Source organism: Euprymna scolopes, chromosome 3 (assembly GCF_053919585.1).
Source record: "Euprymna scolopes isolate OS-2025 chromosome 3, ASM5391958v1, whole genome shotgun sequence".
NCBI classification, from domain to species: domain Eukaryota; kingdom Metazoa; phylum Mollusca; class Cephalopoda; order Sepiida; family Sepiolidae; genus Euprymna; species Euprymna scolopes.
The window spans coordinates 40500877-40521155 of NC_136484.1; the positions used below are offsets into that span (position 1 = coordinate 40500877).

Consider the following 20279-nt stretch of genomic DNA (forward strand, 5'->3'; position numbering starts at 1 on the left):
CTAAATTTTCGGCCCAAAACTGATTAAAATACTTGCTGCATGTCTGAATACGCTTTATATGAAATTTCAAATGTTTAGATCCGAAATTGACTTAATTGTTTCCTAGAGACCGCAACGGTAAAATCTTTTGAACTTTGACCCCTTGGAAGCCAAATTTTTAGCAAAAAATGATTAAAAGCTTGCCCTATGTCTGAATACACTTTATGTAAAATTTCAAATGTTTAGACCAAAAATTGACTCAGTAATTCAGTAGAGACCGCAGAGGTCAATTTTTTTAAAAAATTTGACCCCAATTATGACCCGTTAACACTTATTATTTTGGGCTCAAATCAAATTAGAAAGCTAAATCTATGTCCAAGTAACCTATATCTAAAATTTCAAGTATCTAGACCCAAAATTTGCAGAGGAGTTTGGTAGAATTCTCAAAGGTCAAAGCGTTGAACTTTGACCCCTTAACAACCAAATTTCTGGCCAAAAACCAATTAAAAAGATTTTCCCAAATCTCGAGTCACACAGACATTTTCACTTTTATATACATATATATATATATATATATATATATATATATATATATATATATGTATATGCATATATATATAACTGCTTCATTTACTCACATAAAATTAATATACGAAAATATAAATTTATGCGTAAACTTTAAGTATTTACTTCAAAAGTGTTCAATACGTAGGTAGAGCTTGTTAGTAAGTTATAAAATATATATGGCGATTAAGCATAAGCCTGAAAAGTCCTAGAGTGGCTGAAATGCGGAATATTTAGTGCAGCTTAATCGCCATATATATTTTATAACTTACTATATACACACATATATATATATATATATATATATATATATATATATATATATATATATATAAACAGATTTTATCACATAAACATACATTTTTAAGCTAAACTTCTCATCAGAGTTAAAAAAAAAAGTAACCTGAACATATGTTTAACTTATTAACAAGATTATTTTAAAATAATCGCTATTTACTTGCCTAACCACTACTGAATAACAAATGAGTTCTTCCACTCCTTGGCTACAGCAAAAAAGAGTACCTCTCAAGGGTGTTTCCTTTCTGTAAAACCTTGGTTGTCATGACACCATCCTCCCATACATTTTCTCTGGCTTGTTTGTAGAGAAGAAGTGATAGAGTAGTATCTGTTATATGGTAATCATATCCTCTTCCCAGGCATTATTTTGTCATTTGGTGGAAGACATTAGTGCAGTTATATATTTGTTCATCCTCCTATCATCTTCCAAGGCATAAACTCCTGCTTTGAGGATACCGTGTAATGCATGTTCGTTCATCAGATATACTAGAAAAAATACCCTCAGCTTATTTTTAATGTTGTAGAATGAGTCTCCTTGCTGCTTTGGTTTCTTCGAGATATGGGTAGAAAGTACCCGTCAAGAATCCGTTCTTGACAATCAGCCCAACAGGTGAGGCACTATTTACATAGCCAACTACCTGTCGGACTGAGGTACACTACTTGGGTATTACCTAGAAGGTCCACCGTCCTAGGCCTTGCCACCCGTCTTTCGGGTGGGGAAAGCTTATTGCTTGCTGCCTGAGACACTCCTACCAGAGAATGCCGATGGGGATGCCCAGGCAATTTTTGCTAGGCCAGAGTGTCCGTCCTTTAGGGACGCTAGCTGGACATCCCCACTTTCCGACCTTGTGCCACATCTTTCTGAGGTGGGCAGTAAGTCAATACATACAAGAGAAAATATGCTCCCTTCACTGTACATTGAATGCTTCTTCAAGTTTCTAGAAATCTCTGGTGGTTTACAGACACTGTGGCAGTATAATTAATGCGTTAAGATTGTATTGATGAATTAATACAATAACATGAATATAATGGTCAGATGATTCTTGCAAAATGGTTAATTCGGCTCTGTAACTAATGATGCTGAGAATTCGATGCTGCAACTTTAGTAGAATATTTTACACTACCTTTTCTTCAGCTTGTTTAACCCATTCATCTAAAACATCACTGAAATCTTCCGTGGCTTCGTCATTAGATTCGTCAGCATCTTTGATTTCTTTCAAGCATTTCTTTTCATTCTGTATGCTTTTCTGAAAATAAAAAAAAACGAACAAACTACTTATTCTTCTATTTGTGAAATTTTAATAGATTTGTACCAAAGCATGGACATGAATATGCAATTGTATGTGAAATGACGTCACTAGCAGGGAAAAATAAAGACTTTAAAAAGGAGATCACCTTAGAGACAGGAATAACGTTCGAGATCTCGTTAGAGGCATGAATGACGTTTAAGAAAAACAAGTTGGAGTTATTTTCTATTCTTTGTCTGCTTTGTGACTGAAGCCAGAGGCGTGGATGACGTTCGAGAGCACGTTCGAAAAGACGATCACGTAAGAGATGTCACAGCGGTAACGAGAGACTTAGGAAATAAATGCTGTTGTACCACAAAAAACTGCGACTGAAATTATGTGTTGGTTCCCAGACAATGTTACAGATCTATTTTTAATCATTTGTAGTAGACAAAAAGTTATCACCAAAAACAGACGATTTGTATTTTAAAAACATCAGTTTCATTACTTCCTAGCTGGCAGCCCGGCGTTGCCTGATCATACAATACACTTAAACATGATATTTCAATTTATGTAGATTGCGTATGTATTATTATAGCATCAATCCTATATTGATTATTATATACTACAAGGAATAATTTGCCCGGTGGACTAATTCACAAAAAAATAAAGATAAAAATAGAAAAATAATAATTTTAATCTCGTTCAAATGGTTCATTATTTTAATTAATTGGAATTCTTATTGAGAAGAGTAATTTGTATTATTTATTTAAGAGAGAAAAGCTATCTTTAAGATCGGACTTTTTCAATTTTTGATATTTATCGTATAAATTTCTGTACAAACATATCTAAGAACACTGCCGGACACATAAATTAGCTTTGTGTGAAATTTGGGAAAGATAGGTTCAGCCGTTTCGGTACCTATAAGGAAGGAACACACACACACACACAATGTGACTTTTATATAATAGTAGAGATTCCAGTGGATAGAATCCATTCATGTCATTAAATATTTGCATTAAAAAATATTGTTTCTCTTATATTCTTATCACCTGATACCTGGTGTGGCTTTCACCCTGGCCAGGTTAAGCCAGTTTCCACTGAAAGAGGAAGTTTCCAGAAAATAACTTCAAGAGCGTAGAACACAATACCACATGGCTGCTTCCCAGCTGAGTATAACATAATCATTTTTAAAACTAATGTAAACAAAGTTCTTGTCGAGCCGTTCGCTTAAATAATCAAATTCTATGCAATTTCCACCATTACTGATCATCATGGTGCAATACTCACCACTCATCTGACGCTCATTAGCCGTTATCCTTGAGTGGTCTTTAAGCCTTGATAAGCAGTGACCCGCTACTAAAAGAAAAAGCGATTCTGAGTCCTATGCATAACCCGGTCAGGAGAGATGATAGCGTTAACTTTCACAGTTTGTTTTTGGTGGGAGCTCTCGCCGTCATCTCACATACAATGTCAGTGTATGGTTATCTATCTGATGCTGAGCAGGCTCAACGTTGTTCCATTTCAGCGATCTAATGAGAACAGCTAAATCAACCTGATCATATTTCTATCGCTACATATAAATTCACACCGATAGTTGTCCACCGATCCGCGCTACATCCCACGATTATTCTGCATTTTATATAGCTTAAACATAACCTGATACATCACAGACAAATCTTATAAAAATAGGTCAAGGGTCATGACTGGCGCCAAGTTCGAATCTAGTCTATTCTGTAGCACCATCTTCATTTATTAATGTCGGCAACCTTCATATGGTCCTATATGTAAATTCCTGATTCTAGAAAGAATGATGGGAAATCAATACTAATAACAAAATCAAAAACTCACTAATTTATTAATATTACTTTTTATGGACATCTGCCTTAGCGTATATTTATTTAAATTTATATTCTATATTCTATATCTATATACCACATGATTCACGTTGACACACCAGTTCCCATTAGATTACTGATGTTAAGCAACGTTCAGCCTGGTCAGTACTAAATGGGTGACCATTTGGGAATTCCAGGTGCTGTATGTGCTCTTTGCCTATCTCGACATTGTTTCCAGTCATCTAGCACTACTCCTTGCCACTGGACTCAAGCAGTGCCGATTCAAGAGAGATGTGGTTGAGGCTTGCACAACCCTTACCTCCCAACTACATTTGCAGGGGGTATCCATTGTCTTTTTAGACTGAAGCAAAACATTGCAATGTCTATATCCACATTGTCACAGCTAATGAAATATTATTACACTGGGATTATTTTAAGGAGAGATGGAGAAAAATTATAGATTAGTAGCAGCACACAGAATGTTGATACACTCGTTATCACTGCTAGTTAGCATGACCCGAGTGCTTAACAAGCGATATGTCTACATGCAACCTGAAGAATAAGAAAACACAAAACCCCTCTATTCTAACATAAACTTCTCTTATGCCAATACCTTTAACAGTGTTGTATTTATTTATTATTCAAAAAACAAGCCAGATTACCCTGCATTCTTGTATTGGAAAGTCCTTAATCAACTTGTTTGGTGTATGATAATCCAATCCTGCATGTGTAAACGGGGGTTGTATTTCAAAGTCAGAGTTGACCATGCAGAAATGATGATGTTTAAATTTTTGGTCTGACGTTGTGGCTTGATCATTCAACTTCCCGCCGCCAGTAATGATGTCTTCGTCCATCCAGGAACTGAGAAACGACATTTCGGTTTTGTTGCTCTTCTGTGATTTGCTCAAAGCGCTCAGTGAAATTTGAGAGAATCTTTTAATTTGTTGACCTTTCAGAGAAAGAATGTCTTCTCGGCTCACGTTCAAAGGGAGGTCCAGAATTGCTCTTAACTGAAACAACAAAAAAGTGATAAATTAAAAAATATGTATGCATAAATTTATAAGGGTGCTTGGAAAACAAAATTATGTTTATGTGTGTATTTATGGTCCGGAAATAGTTGGTTCCCGAATTATAATCCATTGAAATAAATAATGAACAATATTCTTTATTGTAATCATCTAGCACTGTGTTTCTCAACCGGTGACCAATGACCTCCTAAGGGGGTCACGGGCTTCGACCAAGGAGCTATTAGAGAACACCAGGAAAAATGTAATTCAAAATGCAGAAACTTGCAATGTATAAATAAGGTGACAATTTTCAGACATGAAAAAAAATTTATTTATTTTTATATACAGTGGAACTTCTAGATACAAAATTAATTGATTCCAGCTTGGATTTCATATCATTCATAAATCGCCTCATCGTTTCTAAGCCCTATGAAAACACTCATAAGATTTTATAGTAAGGGTGACACCAGACTGAAATAAGAGTTAAAATAAGCTCTATAGTCGGAGAGAAATATTTACAATTAAATATGGCAGAACTAAGGCGGGGGTCACTAGGCCTGCTTTTACTGACATCCTAGACTAAGACGTTTATGTAGGTTCAGTAAGTAATATTCTGAATTTTTAAAAAGCTTATATCCATAGTTCTCTCCGCCCTCTCTCTTTCTTTCTCTCTCTCTCTCTCGCTCTCTCTCTATATATCTATCTATCTATATATCTATCTATATATCTATCTCTCTTTTTGTCTTTCTTTGTATTGCATACTTTATTATACTGTCCCATTTGCTCTCATTTCATCTGGTTTTATGTTTGTGCTTTATGCAAAATAAAAAAAAATTCTACATACGATGGTAATTCCAAAAATAATGTCTCCTTTTTTCCACTCGAATGGATCAGAAAGGATTGTAAATTGCATTGTTGTGATTGTTTAAATAAAAAATCCATGATAATCAATTAAACACGACTTAAATATAAATCCATGATAATGAAAGAACTTGTACGATTTTTGTAGAAGATCAGTTAGTTGTTAATAAGCATACATTATAAATAAACGAATACAAATGTTCTTTAATACACCAGGGACGCGTGAGAAAACGTTTTGACCTTAAATGAAAACATTTCTACTATTGTTCACATCAAACAAGGGATATTATTCTGCAGTGTTAAAAGTTAATAAAAATTGAAAGAAAAAAATAATCTAACATAATTGTAAAAAATCTTATTTTAAAGATTCATTGGAAAAATAAATAAATATTTCTTTTATAGAAAAAAAAAGCACATATCGATTGAGCTTTCTTTAATTTCAACTTTTAATAATAAATAATAAATTAAAAGTATATAAATATCTTTCATTTCATTGTATTTCCTCGGCAAGATATTTTCTTATTTAATTGCACGTGTTTAAATAGAAAATAATTCCTTGTCTTTAGCAACAGAAAATACAGTCACTTTTTGGACAATTATCATAATTTCTCTGCAATTCGATACAATGGAAAGACTTTCGGTTGTGTCTTCCAATTTTATTCCTGACAACAGCAGGTTATGTGACTTTAGTACAAAGCTATGTATATTTACGTAGGTCGTGGTAATGAAAAGCAACAGTCTATGTATAAGCACACAAGGTGTCGAATATATGACATGGATTGACAAGATACAACCAATTAGTGCTTTCGATCTCTACTCTTTTCTCTCCCCGTTTGGAATGGATATCAGATCAAGTAAATGACTCGTTTTCTTCTATCAGATGTGTGCCGAATTGATATTTAAAAACGTACATATAAAAAATTTAAATTAAAGAACAGGCTATTTCCTCGATTTGGAACGATCAATCGAAAGCATGTGCAAGAAGAATGGGCAGCAGGCAATGTATAAAAACCATTGTGAATTTCAATTTTTCTATAAAGATGAGGGCAACTAGGTCACGGTTTGTTGAGTAGACAAATTACGAGCAAATTGGTGAACAGAATTTTATAGATTGCTCGGTCTTTACTGGAAAACTACAATTATGAAATGGAATATACTCTGATGAACGCATAACACTCCCCCTCGATGTACATATTCCCGACTAATCTAAGGAGCAAAGAAAATTCCACCTCTTCACTGTTAAGGCCCATAAATGCCGGAAATTCTTCTACTCTCATAGTTTCATCCTACAAACTGTTAAACTTGGAACTCCCGCCCTGTTTCCTGCTTCTCTGACTGTACTCACCTGCAGAAGCAAATTGCCAGTGAAACATAAAGCGCTACTGTGATTTAGGGGCCATAACCATAGGGTCATCCTAAGTGAGGAGTGAGATGTTTGTTCACATTACATTTAGAGTAGAAAAACTTTCAGCATTTGAAGGCATCTACAGTGAAAGAGTGAGACTTAGCCGGTTGGTGGTTTGGTTTAGAGCAGAATTTCATAAAGTGGGCTCCACAGAGCTCTGGAGCACAATGAATGAGGCTGAGGGGCTCTGAGAGCCCTTTCTTAAAGAGGAGTTAATGCTTTATATGGAAAAATTAAATGGCTGTATACATTTAATTATTGTTCTGTTTTACAATAAAGAGATACGACACATAATTACAGGTGTAAAGAGTCTCAAAATTTTTCATGCAAAAGTAAATAAAAATAAATTAACAAAAATGCGATAATTTTTGGTTAATCAAAACCAAAAAAAATGCTTGTAAACAGCTGACAGAAATAATTGGAAAAGGTTGGCTGAGCGTTCCTCAATTTTTTTATTGTTTTTAGCAAATACTATGAAGACTATTTTTTATAAATTGGAAGAAATAAAAAATTAACTTTAATCGCGCAGGTTAGGATTAGGGTTTAGGATTAAGGTTGGGTTAGGGTTAGTGTTAGAGTTTAGGATTAAGGTTGGGTTAGATACATGTTTGTATGTGATTTTATTTATTGTATTTTCATGTTTTTCCTGTTTATCATTATAATTTTCTTGTGGTGGTTTAACGTTTTGCAATTGTTCATTTCCAGTTACTCCCCTCAGTGGCTGAGCACACCTGAGAAACTTTGTGGAAATCACGGGTCGGTAAACGTAGAAGTACCGAAAGGAACTTTGTTTTAATTAAATCTTCCTATCCATTCATGTTCTTATTTGAGCCTGAATCTAGCATTAATGATCTGATGTTGATTTGAGTAGCATGAAAGGAAACAACTGAAAGTCTACAATGTTGAAAGTGTTGCAATTTACATATGCAGATTTGCAGATTTTGATTCTGAAATACCCAGATGAAGGGATTTGTACATATAAAAAAGAAAGAAAAAAAAAGATCATAGCTATATTCGCTTTAGTTGTAGTTTTAAAGGCATTAAAAGAATTACCTTGCTTATACTGTTTTCATCTTTTTCAGAAAGACCAATGTCCCAGGGTCCGTCCTCGGCTGTGATGCAAACATCATCCTATCAAGAAGCACAGAAGAAAAGAATAAAAAGAACCTGATTATTATTTGACAAAGAAGATAATTTTTTAGTCAAACAAGCCTCAAAACACAAAACATTGTTGGATGCAAACTAAATACCTACAAAAGCCAATGTGTTACGTCAATGGGTTTGGTGTGTTGCTTTTTATGAACAACTTAAAACTGAACAGAATGTTTGGAGAAAAATTTGAGACTTCTTAAAAAAAACAGCAAAATTTTGAGACTTCTTAAAAAAAAACAGCAAAATATTGAGACTTCTTAAAAAAACAACATATCTTGCTAATTAATTGACATATTCTAAAATTTCAAGAATATCTTGACAAATTTAGCTCATTCAAAGAATTCACCCTGCTCTCAAGGCAGAATTTAAACTTAAAGAATGCAGTCTCCATGATGTCCTCTAAGAGACATCAGAACTCTAGCTTAATAATGGTGAGCAACTCGTCCTGGTGTTGCATATAACATGTTTTATGTCCTTCTGAACTGTGCCCCACACATAATATCCCATGAGGTTACAATCAAGCTATTTAGAGACAGGGGTAGATGTTAAGACTGGCAAAGTCATACGAGTTCTCAAATGACATCTGAGTTTTCTCAGAGCTGTGACATGGATCTCAGTTCTGTTGTCACACATATATCCCGTCACACATATGGTCCTCTGTCACACATATGATCCTCTGTCACACATATGGTCCTGTGTCACACATATGGTCCTCTGCAACCGTTCTTTCTAAGTACTTGACAATAATGGATAGCAACTCAGTTAAGCTATCTGAATTGAATCAGAGAAAATGTGGGGAATAATGATATTGTCAGAGCTGGAAACACACACAAAAGAACATTACAGGTTGAGAAAATTTGATCTTCATAAAGCAAGTGTGTAGACTGTGTACGTCATAATCATGTTGACATACCAGTTTCCACTGGATCACTGAAGTTAAGCAACGTTGAACCTGGTCAGTAATAAATGGGTGACCATTTGAGACTTTCAGGTGTTGTATGTGCTCTCCGCTTATCTCGGCATTGTTTATAGTCGTTCTGGACTCCTTCTTGCCACTGGACTCAAACAGTGTCGATTCAGGAGAGGTGTGGTTGGGGATTACGAATCCTTTGCCTCACAATTACATGCACAGCTATCCTTTGTCTTTCGACACTGAACTGAGGCATCAGACTGTAGGTTAGCTTCTTATTTTTCTGCACGTTGTGTAATTAGTCCTAAGCATAACCAGAGCATCCAAAGTAAAATTGGGTGTTTGAACTTGTTGAAGAGTTTCTTCGTTTTCATAAAGTGGTTCTCTTCATAAGTTTTGATAGTAAATAATAGGCTTTGTAACTCTTATACAGGGTGACCCCAAAAAAAAACAGAGAACATTCAATTGTTTTTCTGAGCATTTTACAGTCAACGGAGAAAAAAAGGCCAAAGACCCTAGTGTTTTGATGTGATGTTTTGAATATAATAAACTAGTTATGACCAAAGTTTCATTTCATTCGGACAAAACACTAATTAGAGTTGGAGCCCGTTCATTTTGGGTCACCCTGTATAAAAAGAAACAAAGATTCTTGTTCAGTACTTTCTTCATAGAAGCAATCTCTTGTGCCTGACAAGGAAAAGAGTTGGTCTTCCTTTTTCTTTTTTTTTACAAAGGAGTCATCACTTATGAAGCCTCGGAGGCCATTCGAGGATAAGGGTTAATAAGTGTACAGTGGTCAATGAGACAACGCCGTAATAATTGTTAGTAGTGGAAATTTTGTAAATTGGATTACTTAAGGGGAACGGCTCATCAAAAACTTGTTTACGTTGGACTTGAAGACAATCAGATTGTAGTCAGCTGGAAAACAGGCAAAAGGAAGAGAGTTCCACAGGTGTGCAGTTCTTAGAAAGAAACTTTGTTCATGGAATCTACGATTAGGTTTAGGCACAGATAAAGAGTGGGGCAAATTATTGATAGTGTTTTCAGTTAGACGAGTGTTTCTCGTGAAAGTTTGGTGAGTGGAGACCATAGATTGGAACTCAGCCGAGCACTTTCCATGAAAATAATGATAAAGCAGAAGCAGGCTCGCAACATCTCTTCTGTGAGAAAGAGGTTGCAGGGAAGAGAACATTGAATCCCCCACTAGGCTACAAAGTCTGTTTTGAACTCTGTCAAGGCAGGATAAATCTTTCTAGCATCTCCTGCCTAGATGTGGCAACAGTACTTCATCCTTGGACGTACCTGGCTCTTATATAGGTAGAGAATTGCATCAGCAGTAAGATATCTACTGGATCAATAGAAGGATCCCACCATTTTCCCAGGACTCTGTACAGAGATAAGCTAGATGTCTGTTCACATTATATTTAAACTTATATATGTTAGTACAATCAGGGTAGCTGGAAACAGGGAAGGAATTCCAAAGTTTAGCAGTTTTAGGGGAAGAAACTAATAATATAGGCTATCCAGCATTTATGGACCTTTACAATGAAAAGGTGGAATTTTGCTGATAGACACGTTTGTTAAGGGTGTTACGTTGAATTGGTATAGGTGCAATGAGTTTATCAGAGAATATTCCATTAAAGTACTTGTCAAACAGGCAGAGGGATACAACATCGCGGTGATGGGACAGAGGTTGGAACTTGGTTGATAGTGCAGGACCTATTAGATTGGAGACTTTTTTGAACGCTAAGAGGAAGAGACTAGTGATAGATATACCAACCCAAATGTGGCAACAATACTCCATGCATGGACGAATGATGGCTTTATAGAGATTATTAGGTGTGAGTAATTTTTTGGCATAATATTTTTGCAGAAACCTTGGCAATGTCCTCAATATATTTGTTCCAATTCATGCCTGTGAAAGGGAGGTTGAATGATTCTTTCTCAGGATTGTCATGGCAAACAGTTATTGAGAAGGGTTTTTTTGTAGTTGTTAAAGGAACAAAGATTAATCTTACTAGCATTAAATGGTACAATTCATTTACAGCTCAATTCTACTAGAGTGGAGGTTGTTTACGAATGTCTCGGCTGTTGCCTTAGATATGTGTATACATTCGGGTCAATGTTCACCATTACGCCAACTGAAGATGCCTTAACATTTTCTTATAAAATGATGACTTTTATAGGTTTTCAGGTACGCTGAAAAGAAATATTGCAGGGAAAATTAGCGCAAACAAATAGTTTTCTAGATATAAATACCTGCATTTGCTTACGTAATTTCTAGTAGTTTTATTTGATCGCCATCTTTGTTGTTTCAATGAAATGGTACATTGAGCGTGTGCGCGCACGCGGCAGTGAGCAGACGATCTATATAGTTAACGAGATATATATAGTTTCGAGATAAATCGTTGCTATATTAATTTTAATTCTTATCTTTTTAGATTCAAATGTTAATAACTATATTTTATTTCAGTATTTAATTTATATTTTTATTTTTTGATTGTTTTATTTAATAATATATTTTCTCGTCCATAAATGTTGTTTATTATATCTACCAAGTTGATCTTAAAGATAGCATAGACTTAACAATTATATTCTATTTACAGGCCTCCTCCCGTTTTCCTTTCATCTCGCAATTCCTTAAAAACGTCACTAGCCGAATTTCGGAAGATCCCCCCCTCCCGCTTTCCTTTTTTCTCGCAATTACTTTTTAAAAATGTCTTTGGAACGCTGATGTTTTTAAAGCTAATTTCCCTTCACCAGTTAAGGTTCCAACTATGGGTTAAATAGAAACTGACTTGCAAAAAACAAATATATTCTATGAAAAAATTTTTCTTCAAAATCACCGGATTCGGCATTAAATAACCTGAAAAGGGTTGATATGCCGTAAAACAAAAACAACCAACCAACCAACAACTTATTGCTCGTTATGAACTGCAAGAAGGCATTTTATCATGTTGGAGACTTCTCACTCAGTTACTAACAGAGGAAAAGAACAAACCCCTTGTGGTTAGAATTCATAGCAAAATCAGACTAGCAGAGTTTATGCCATTTTTTATGATGGCTGTTCACTGTTGGTCTAAAGAACTCAACTTTCTCAGACGTTGCCTTCTTCGCCTTAGGAGCCCCTACTAGGAAATGTGGCTTGGCTACTGAGGCAATTTTTGTTCAACCAGAGAGCGATTGTTAACATGATTGACGTACATTGACTTATTTTTTTGTTTGCCTCTATGAAACCATTATTATCATTCATCTTTCTGTAACGTTGTTCTTCTCTCTAACTGACTGCCATGTTGAACAGCTCTCACGACATGGTACCAGACACAGCTGGCACTCAATACACGGCATTAGACATAGCTGGCTCTCTTTTGGAGGGGTAAGAAGAATGGATTTGCACGTTTGCCGAGCATAAATCCTCAATCAATACGTGTCGTTTTGTATTTGTTCCTTCTTTGTTTATTTTCTCCCTCCTGCCAAGCTTGATGCCTCATTCCGTGACGTCACGCCCACATCACCACTTAAAATGCTGACTCAACACTTTTTAATGACGGAACCAAACTAGGGTACATCTAAAACTGCTAACCAATAAACAAAATCAACTTTACACACACAAATGCGAAATGAACATGTTCATATTTTGTCAACCATGCTGTTGTGCTACATTAATTATGTCTTTATTCTATCCTTTTCATACAAGGACACTTCATATTTTTCACTTTGTTTAACTTTCAAACGAACTAATTAAATTGAACAGATGCCTTCCTTACGTCTTCACTGTTGGTTCCTTCTGTTTCCACAGCAGCCACTTTTTCTGGTTCAACGTCTGAAAGATGAAAGGACACAAATGTTAAAAATCTTCAGTAGAAAAAACAAGAAAGAATCACTCTAACACTTTGGAAATACATCAGATGTGTTTTAATTATATATATATATATATATATATATATATATATATATATATATATATAAAATATTAATTTTATATATATATATATATATATATATATATATATATATATATATGCATATATATATATATATACTTCATTTACTCACATAAATATACGAAGGTATAAATTTATGCGTAAACTTTAAGTATTTACTTCAACAGTGCTCAATACGTAGTAGGTAGAGCTAGTTAGTAATTTATAAAATATACATGGCGATTAAGCTACACTGAATATTCCGCGTTTCATCCACTCTAGGATTCCTAAGGCTTATGCGAGAATTTTGTGGTTGCCTCGCGTTTTTATATATACGCACCTTCTATTGAGTCTTTTGTTTAGCCAATCAGCTTTCTAGTATCCACCGCGCCCTTTCTAATCAGCCAATGAGCAGCCACTTACATGGACAAAGGCCCATTTGACCGCCAGTTGACCCGTTCCTTTGTGTGTGCTATTTAGCTTAGATATCTAGTATTGTGACTTGTTTTAAATCTAGGTTAAGTTTTTTATGTTAGTTTATACATTATATATATATATATATATATATATATATATATATACACCCATATATATACATATATATATGTGTGTGATAGTTTATGTATATGCATGTTTATTTATTTATTTTTTTTATTATTTTATTTTTATTTTCTATTGTTTTTGTTAGTTTTAAAACTATTTTGTATTGCTATCCAAGAGTAAATTTTATCCTGTGAACACAGTTGTTAGCTATTTCTCCCCTACAGTTTAATAGATCTTGGGGTTCTTTAAAGTATAGGATAGCAAATTTTTCATGAAGGCATAATCTGCATGGATCGTCTAGGTCTCTACATGTGTTTGCTTGTCTCACTATTTTCCATTCTACTACTGGCGAACGTCTGCTTTCCTTGAGTTCCCAGTATTTGTTTGATAGCGTTGTTTTCATACGGTGTTTTTTATTATTGAATGTACTTTTGTGGTCATAATATCGAGTTTTGAAATCTAAGGAAGTCATATCTACGTAATATTTCCTGTTATTCGGGTTTTCTTTCACAAATATTGTGGCCTGGTAAACTATGCTTTTGGTTAGACATTCATTTTGAAGTGGGCAAAGTGTGCGGTATATACAGTTGCATTTATCTTGTTCGTTATTAGTATTTTTATTTTTATTTCTAGTATGGTTTTTGTTGTCCAGAATTGGTTTATTAGTATTATTATTATTATTATTATTATTATTATGATCATCATTATTTCTACTAGTTTTATATGTGTCTTTTGTGTTAGTTTTATTTTTGTCATGGTGTCCACTTTTTTATTGTTTGTTTTGTTGTTGTTTTCATTGCTTTTATTTAATATTTTGTTATTTTGTGCTTTAATTATCATCTCTAAATTTTTGCAACAGCTGTAGGATAACTTTAGGGTATTTTTGTTGAAATTTTGTGTAAGGGGTTGGTTGCGGGAAAGTGCTTTTCGATAAGGTTTAGAAATTTCTTACCAAGTTTTGTTTTTAACATTTGATTATATGGCGCCGTATATCAAATTATATTTCTTTTTCTTCTATTTTTAATTTTATTATAGTTATTAGTGTTTTGTTGCTTATATTTGATATCAATATTTTTTCATCCACTATTTTTTAGGGCTGTTTCATATATATTGGTTGACCTGTTAAATGCATTTTCATCGCTTGAGTTATTGCTGAGTCTACTTATGATCGAGTTGAGAATCTGTTTTAATGACCAATGGATAAAAACTAAAATGATATATTCGTTTGATTTAGCGATGGGTTCCAGGGATTCTGCAGAGGCATCAGATCTTATGAGATTATTTATTCTATATACCCTCACAAGCATATTTTATACTACAGATATTGGCCTACATAGAGATGATGGACTAGCTATAATAAAAGACTCCAACAAAGTCAAGGGAGATAACTTTAAAAAAATCATTCACACGGAAATGAAAAAACTAGGCCTAAAAGTAGAGGTATTAACTAACATAAAAATAACAAACTTCCTGGACGTCACATTAAATTTAGATAAAAACGCATATGAACCCTACTTAAAAGATAACACTAATCCAATATACGTAAACCCTAAGTCAAATCACCCACCACCAATTATGAAACAGATTACTCAAGTTATATATATATATATATATTTCATACGTTTTGGTTTTGGTTTCGATTCAAGCAGATGCACCCAATTCATATGGATATACTTTTCATTTTTGAAATCGCAACTCGTTCGTGTATGTCCAAGAAAAGCTTTTTTCCTCTTTTCTGTGTCAAGGTCGTTTAATTATTATGTGCTTCCATTTCTTGTCATAAATAATTTTATCAAGAATTCTTCATAAGTTTTGGTTTCAGTTTCGATTATTGCTGGAGAATTCAAGTTATATATGAATAAAAAATATATCCATATGACTTGGGTGCACCTGCTTAAATCGAAACCAAAACCAAAACTTATATATATATATATATATATATATATATATATATATAACTCAAGTTATATATAAATAAAAATTTTTTGAAATCGCAACTTTATCTAAAATATGAAAGGCAAAATGGGCACGCACGTTCGTGTATGCCCAAGAAAAACTTTTTTACTCGGCCTTCTCAGCAAGGTTACATTTAGGGGGAACTTTCGTTATACTTTCTAGATCATAATATTTCCGATTTGCAAACGGACGTTGTCTCTATCTTTATTTTGATCGAGTTTTAAAAAAAATCACCGGTTTCCAGTGTTTGTTTGACTTTCTCATATAAATAAAGCAAAACTGATTGAAGCAAAGCTATTCGCCTGGCCTTCCGGGCCTGGACGTCTTTAAGGCAATTAGGTTTGATCAATGTGGGGGAAACCCTTCATATCACACAATTGCTATTTATTTAGACACTGCTAGAGTTTCCCCTCTTTGAGGCGCGCTGGTTTTCTCCAACATCGTGGGGAAGCAAATACAACAGAAGCTGAAGGCTTAACTAGCCTCCAGCCAGAAGTTTATTTCTGCGTCTGTGTGATTCTTAACTTAGTTTCCACCTTCTTTTCCTCCTTGATTGACATTGTTAAATTTGAATGCTTTACACTTCCTGTCACGTCATGGCGTGGTGGTAAGATGTCAGGTTTTCTTTCACTTTCTTTTTGCCTTCGCATCACGCGTTCAAGCTTGCCTGCCTACAACCACTTTTTTTTTCTTTTTTTTTTTTTGCTCAACACACACTTCCAAACACCCGAGCAACACCGGACGCCCAGGCTAGTAATATATAAAAATCGCTAAAACATTAACTCTATAATAATACATACAAAATCTGCAAGAATTGAAATATCATATTTATGTGTACTTTATGACCGGGCTATGACAGGCGTCCCTGCTAGCTTAGATAAATGCTTTTGCATTTTTAACAAGAAAGCTACAATAATATCAGAGCGTCTCCATTTACACTGAATATCTACAGAATGCCAACATCAATATATAACATATGAATGAGTCCCCTGTGGAATTTCCACAGGTCCTCCTAGTTTGGATTATTTGAGTTATTATTCTTATCTTGGTTGTTATATTTACAACGTTTCAGCCAATTACGTTTGTGAATTTTTGAGATGAGGTTTGGTTATTAATATTATTTGGATTCATCGAATACTGTTCTCACAAAACAAAAACAAAAAAAAAACAAAGTGAAAAGCAAAAAAATAGAAAAATGACATAAATAACCCTTTGTTTTGGTTAAGTCCTTGGTGCGCTACACACAGTAGAAAGCATAGAACGAAAAGGAACGTTAAAATTCCATTCCAGTTTTTTTAAGCAAATACAAAACGAAATAAAACGGAAATGATGTTTTAAATGTTAATTTTATAAAAAAAAAGAAATGGAAAGGATCTTTTTTTTTTTAGCGTAAAAATGTTGGGGAAAAAAATCGTAATTAAGCAACATAAAAGTAAGCATGGGATAAGAATTAATGTTTGTGGGAATGTCACTATCCGTTAATTCCGTGGTTGGTTGCATCCAATAGGCAGCATAGAACGGAAAGGCATGGTGAAATTCCATTCCAGTTTTTTAAGCAACTACGAAGTACAGAAAACCGAAACCGGCGTTCGTAACTGTCCCTTGTGAACGATCACGCAACGGCATAAATGGGTGGCAGGGGAAGGCGGAATTAATTACAGAGAAAAGGTTTTACTACCTCCAGTGATTTTAACCGATATTGGCAGGGAACTCTCAACACAAAAAATATAGGAATCTACGATTATCAAGGAAGTAGAGAGGTGATATGCCAATAACAAACCTCAGATATTGTGCTGTAGTTTGTGCATATTACATTTGCATGAAATCTCATGATTTTTAATCTTATTAAGGTCAAAATCATAGGGGAAAAATGATTTCATTTTATATATATATATATATATATATATATATATATATATATATATATATATATAGGGATAAATATTTATTATAAAATACTTATTAAATAAAACGTCATAATTATTTTTCTTTTTGGTGTTTTTACAACATTTAAACTTAACTAAATATTTCCCAAACTAAAACAAAAGGACATACACTTATTTTAAAGTAGGGGAATAGCAGCTTAGCTCGCATTTCTCGAACGGTCCTAATTCTTTGCTGTAAAAGTGCCATTTTTACCGAGTTATTGACTTTTGCTATTTTGGCCGGTGCCATTTTTACCGTGTCGTTTTTTTTTTCGGTGCCTTTTTTATTCGTGCCATATTTACCGAGCAGAGCATCAGCATTTGAGTTTCGTGCCAGCCGTTAGTGGATTCAATGTCTTTTTGTCATAAAGGACAGAAACTATTTGAAAATGTGACAGCATAAATATTTAAAACCAATATCGCCAAGAATAATGAAAACATTACAAGAAATACTAGCAAGATATGCTAGATAAAAGGACAAAATAACAATTAAATAAACAAACAAATGGAAAAGAAGTTTAGGCTAGAGAAAGTATATGGGCATGAAATTATTATTATCAGTGAAAGGATGGGGATAATGGTAGAGAAAGTGAGGGGTTTATTTGTTTTTTGTTTTGTTTTTTTGGTGAGCGCTAGGGCTATCAGAGGAGAGGTTGGGAAAGTGACGTTTAAGATTAGGATATGGGAGTAGGATAGAAGAGAGGGATGAAAAGGGGTTAGTGTGAGGAATAGGGGAGTAGTCACATTGCTAGGTCTAAATAGCTTGAAATGGATTTTTAGATGATAATGGGAGGTGTTGGATTAATGGCAATATGGACATGGCGTGTTTTTCTATCATCTAAAAGCATTAAGTTTAGGCTCGGTGGGGGGGGGGGGGGGTTATGGAAGGATAGAGAGGGCAGAGCAATAACTTCTGAGAGAATAAAATATAACTTATGAAATAATGATAACAGAATGGACCCATTATTTTTATTTGAATATTAGTGGAAATTTATTGTTTTCTTTAAAGAAAATACCTTTACGATTATGGTTTTCAACAGTAAAAAAAAAATGAATGAATTTAGTTTTTTTATGAAAATAAAGCATCGTAAATCGTAACAATAAAAAAAAGAAAAAGAATTTTTTTCAGGAAATTTACAAAAGGCCTTAAATTCCGTAATCATGAATTCATTATAACTCGAAGAAAAAAATTCTTGCACCACCGATATCATCATTTAAATTAAGCATTGTTTATTTAATATTCAAATAATATTTTCTCCCTTTCTTTAGATTACATTTTTAACGTAATTTTCATATGCAAGTTTCTAATATCTTCCTCGTATGAATAAATGCGTAATCTTCAGTGTAACATAATGGAACACAGAAAAATTCTTAAAGTAAAAAATAGTAATAATTATACAAACGTTCACGATAGAAAAGTATGGATACACAACTGGGGGAAAAAAATAACCACTCCCTACCTCCCTCCAACTGCTTTATATCATTTTCAGACGGCCTTTTAACTTTCTGACATTTTTGGGCTTCGTTTGTTTTGTTTGAGCAAAGCCGGAATCTCTCGCTTTTGAGGGCTAATTAAACTATTTTTTGTAAAACATCGGTTTATTATTATTATTATTATTATTATTATTATTATTATTATTTAATTCAATATCTTAGGACTTTACTAATTATTTTTGCAATAGACCAAGAAAACTAATATTTATCTTTAAAGCTATTTTTACAGTGAATTTATTTAACTTCAAAATTTAGCTGAACTTGTCAGTTTTCAAATGTCGCTGTGAAAACATTTTTCATTATAACTTTTTTTTCACAAAGTTTATTACAAATATATTTTTCCTTTTGGAAATTAACTTAAGGAGAAGGGAATTGAGCATGATGCTATAAGCTTATAGTATACCTATGGGAGGGGAACATGCAGTTAGGAGATTCGAAGTTCCTATCTGTCGCAGTTACCACCTGACGAGGCCAGAGGAAGTTGGCCGAAACGTTGTGCACCAATAAAAAGATAAGATGAGACTAATAGTCCGAAATAAAATAAAATTAACATACAATGCTCATCTCAAAAATAAAAAATTCCAATAAGGAATAATATATATATATATATACCAATCGGTACGGACCCGACTATGGAAGATCAGATAATAAATAAATGTGGATTTATAAGATCAAAGAATCCAACTTTGATCGCCCTTCGGGGCCCGTGGCGCAGTTGATAGAGACGTTGAATCTCTACGGTTCCAGATGAACATTGTCTGAAGATAGCGGTTTCAATCCCACCCAAAGCGTGCCAGAGGTAATTGGTCAAAAATGTGGTGAGACGACAACAACTACGGATGGCAGTGATGGCTGAGAATGCAGTTAGGAGATTCGAAGTTCCTATCCGTCGCGGTTACCACCTGACGAAGGCCAGAGGAAGTTGGCCGAAACGTTGTGCACCAATAAAAAGATAAGATGAGACTAATAGTCCGAAATAAAATAAAATTAACATACAATGCTCATCTCAAAAATAAAAAATTCCAATAAGGAATAATATATATATAACCCAAATCATATTTACTTATTAAAATTGAGATAATAAAATTAATTCAAATAGGACCATCTAAAGAAAGGGGGTTAGAGTCAGGGTTAGGGTTAGATATATATTTTAGAAGAGATTAGGATGAGGGTAATACCGATTAAGTGTCTGATGCTAA

The 20279-nt window shown here is 34.0% G+C and overlaps 1 protein-coding gene across 1 annotated transcript in view; it reads right to left on the bottom strand.

Moving 5' to 3' along the window:
• The window catches only part of LOC145254614 (uncharacterized), a 1033347-nt gene that overhangs the window by 415095 nt on the left and 597973 nt on the right, over positions 1–20279 (bottom strand). The window contains exons 13-16 of the mRNA XM_080113229.1: positions 13007–13062; positions 8231–8308; positions 4567–4914; positions 1965–2087 (exon numbers count right to left, since the gene is read on the bottom strand). Coding sequence (XP_079969355.1) covers positions 1965–2087; positions 4567–4914; positions 8231–8308; positions 13007–13062 — 605 coding nt within the window. The remainder of the gene's footprint in view (positions 1–1964; positions 2088–4566; positions 4915–8230; positions 8309–13006; positions 13063–20279) is intronic.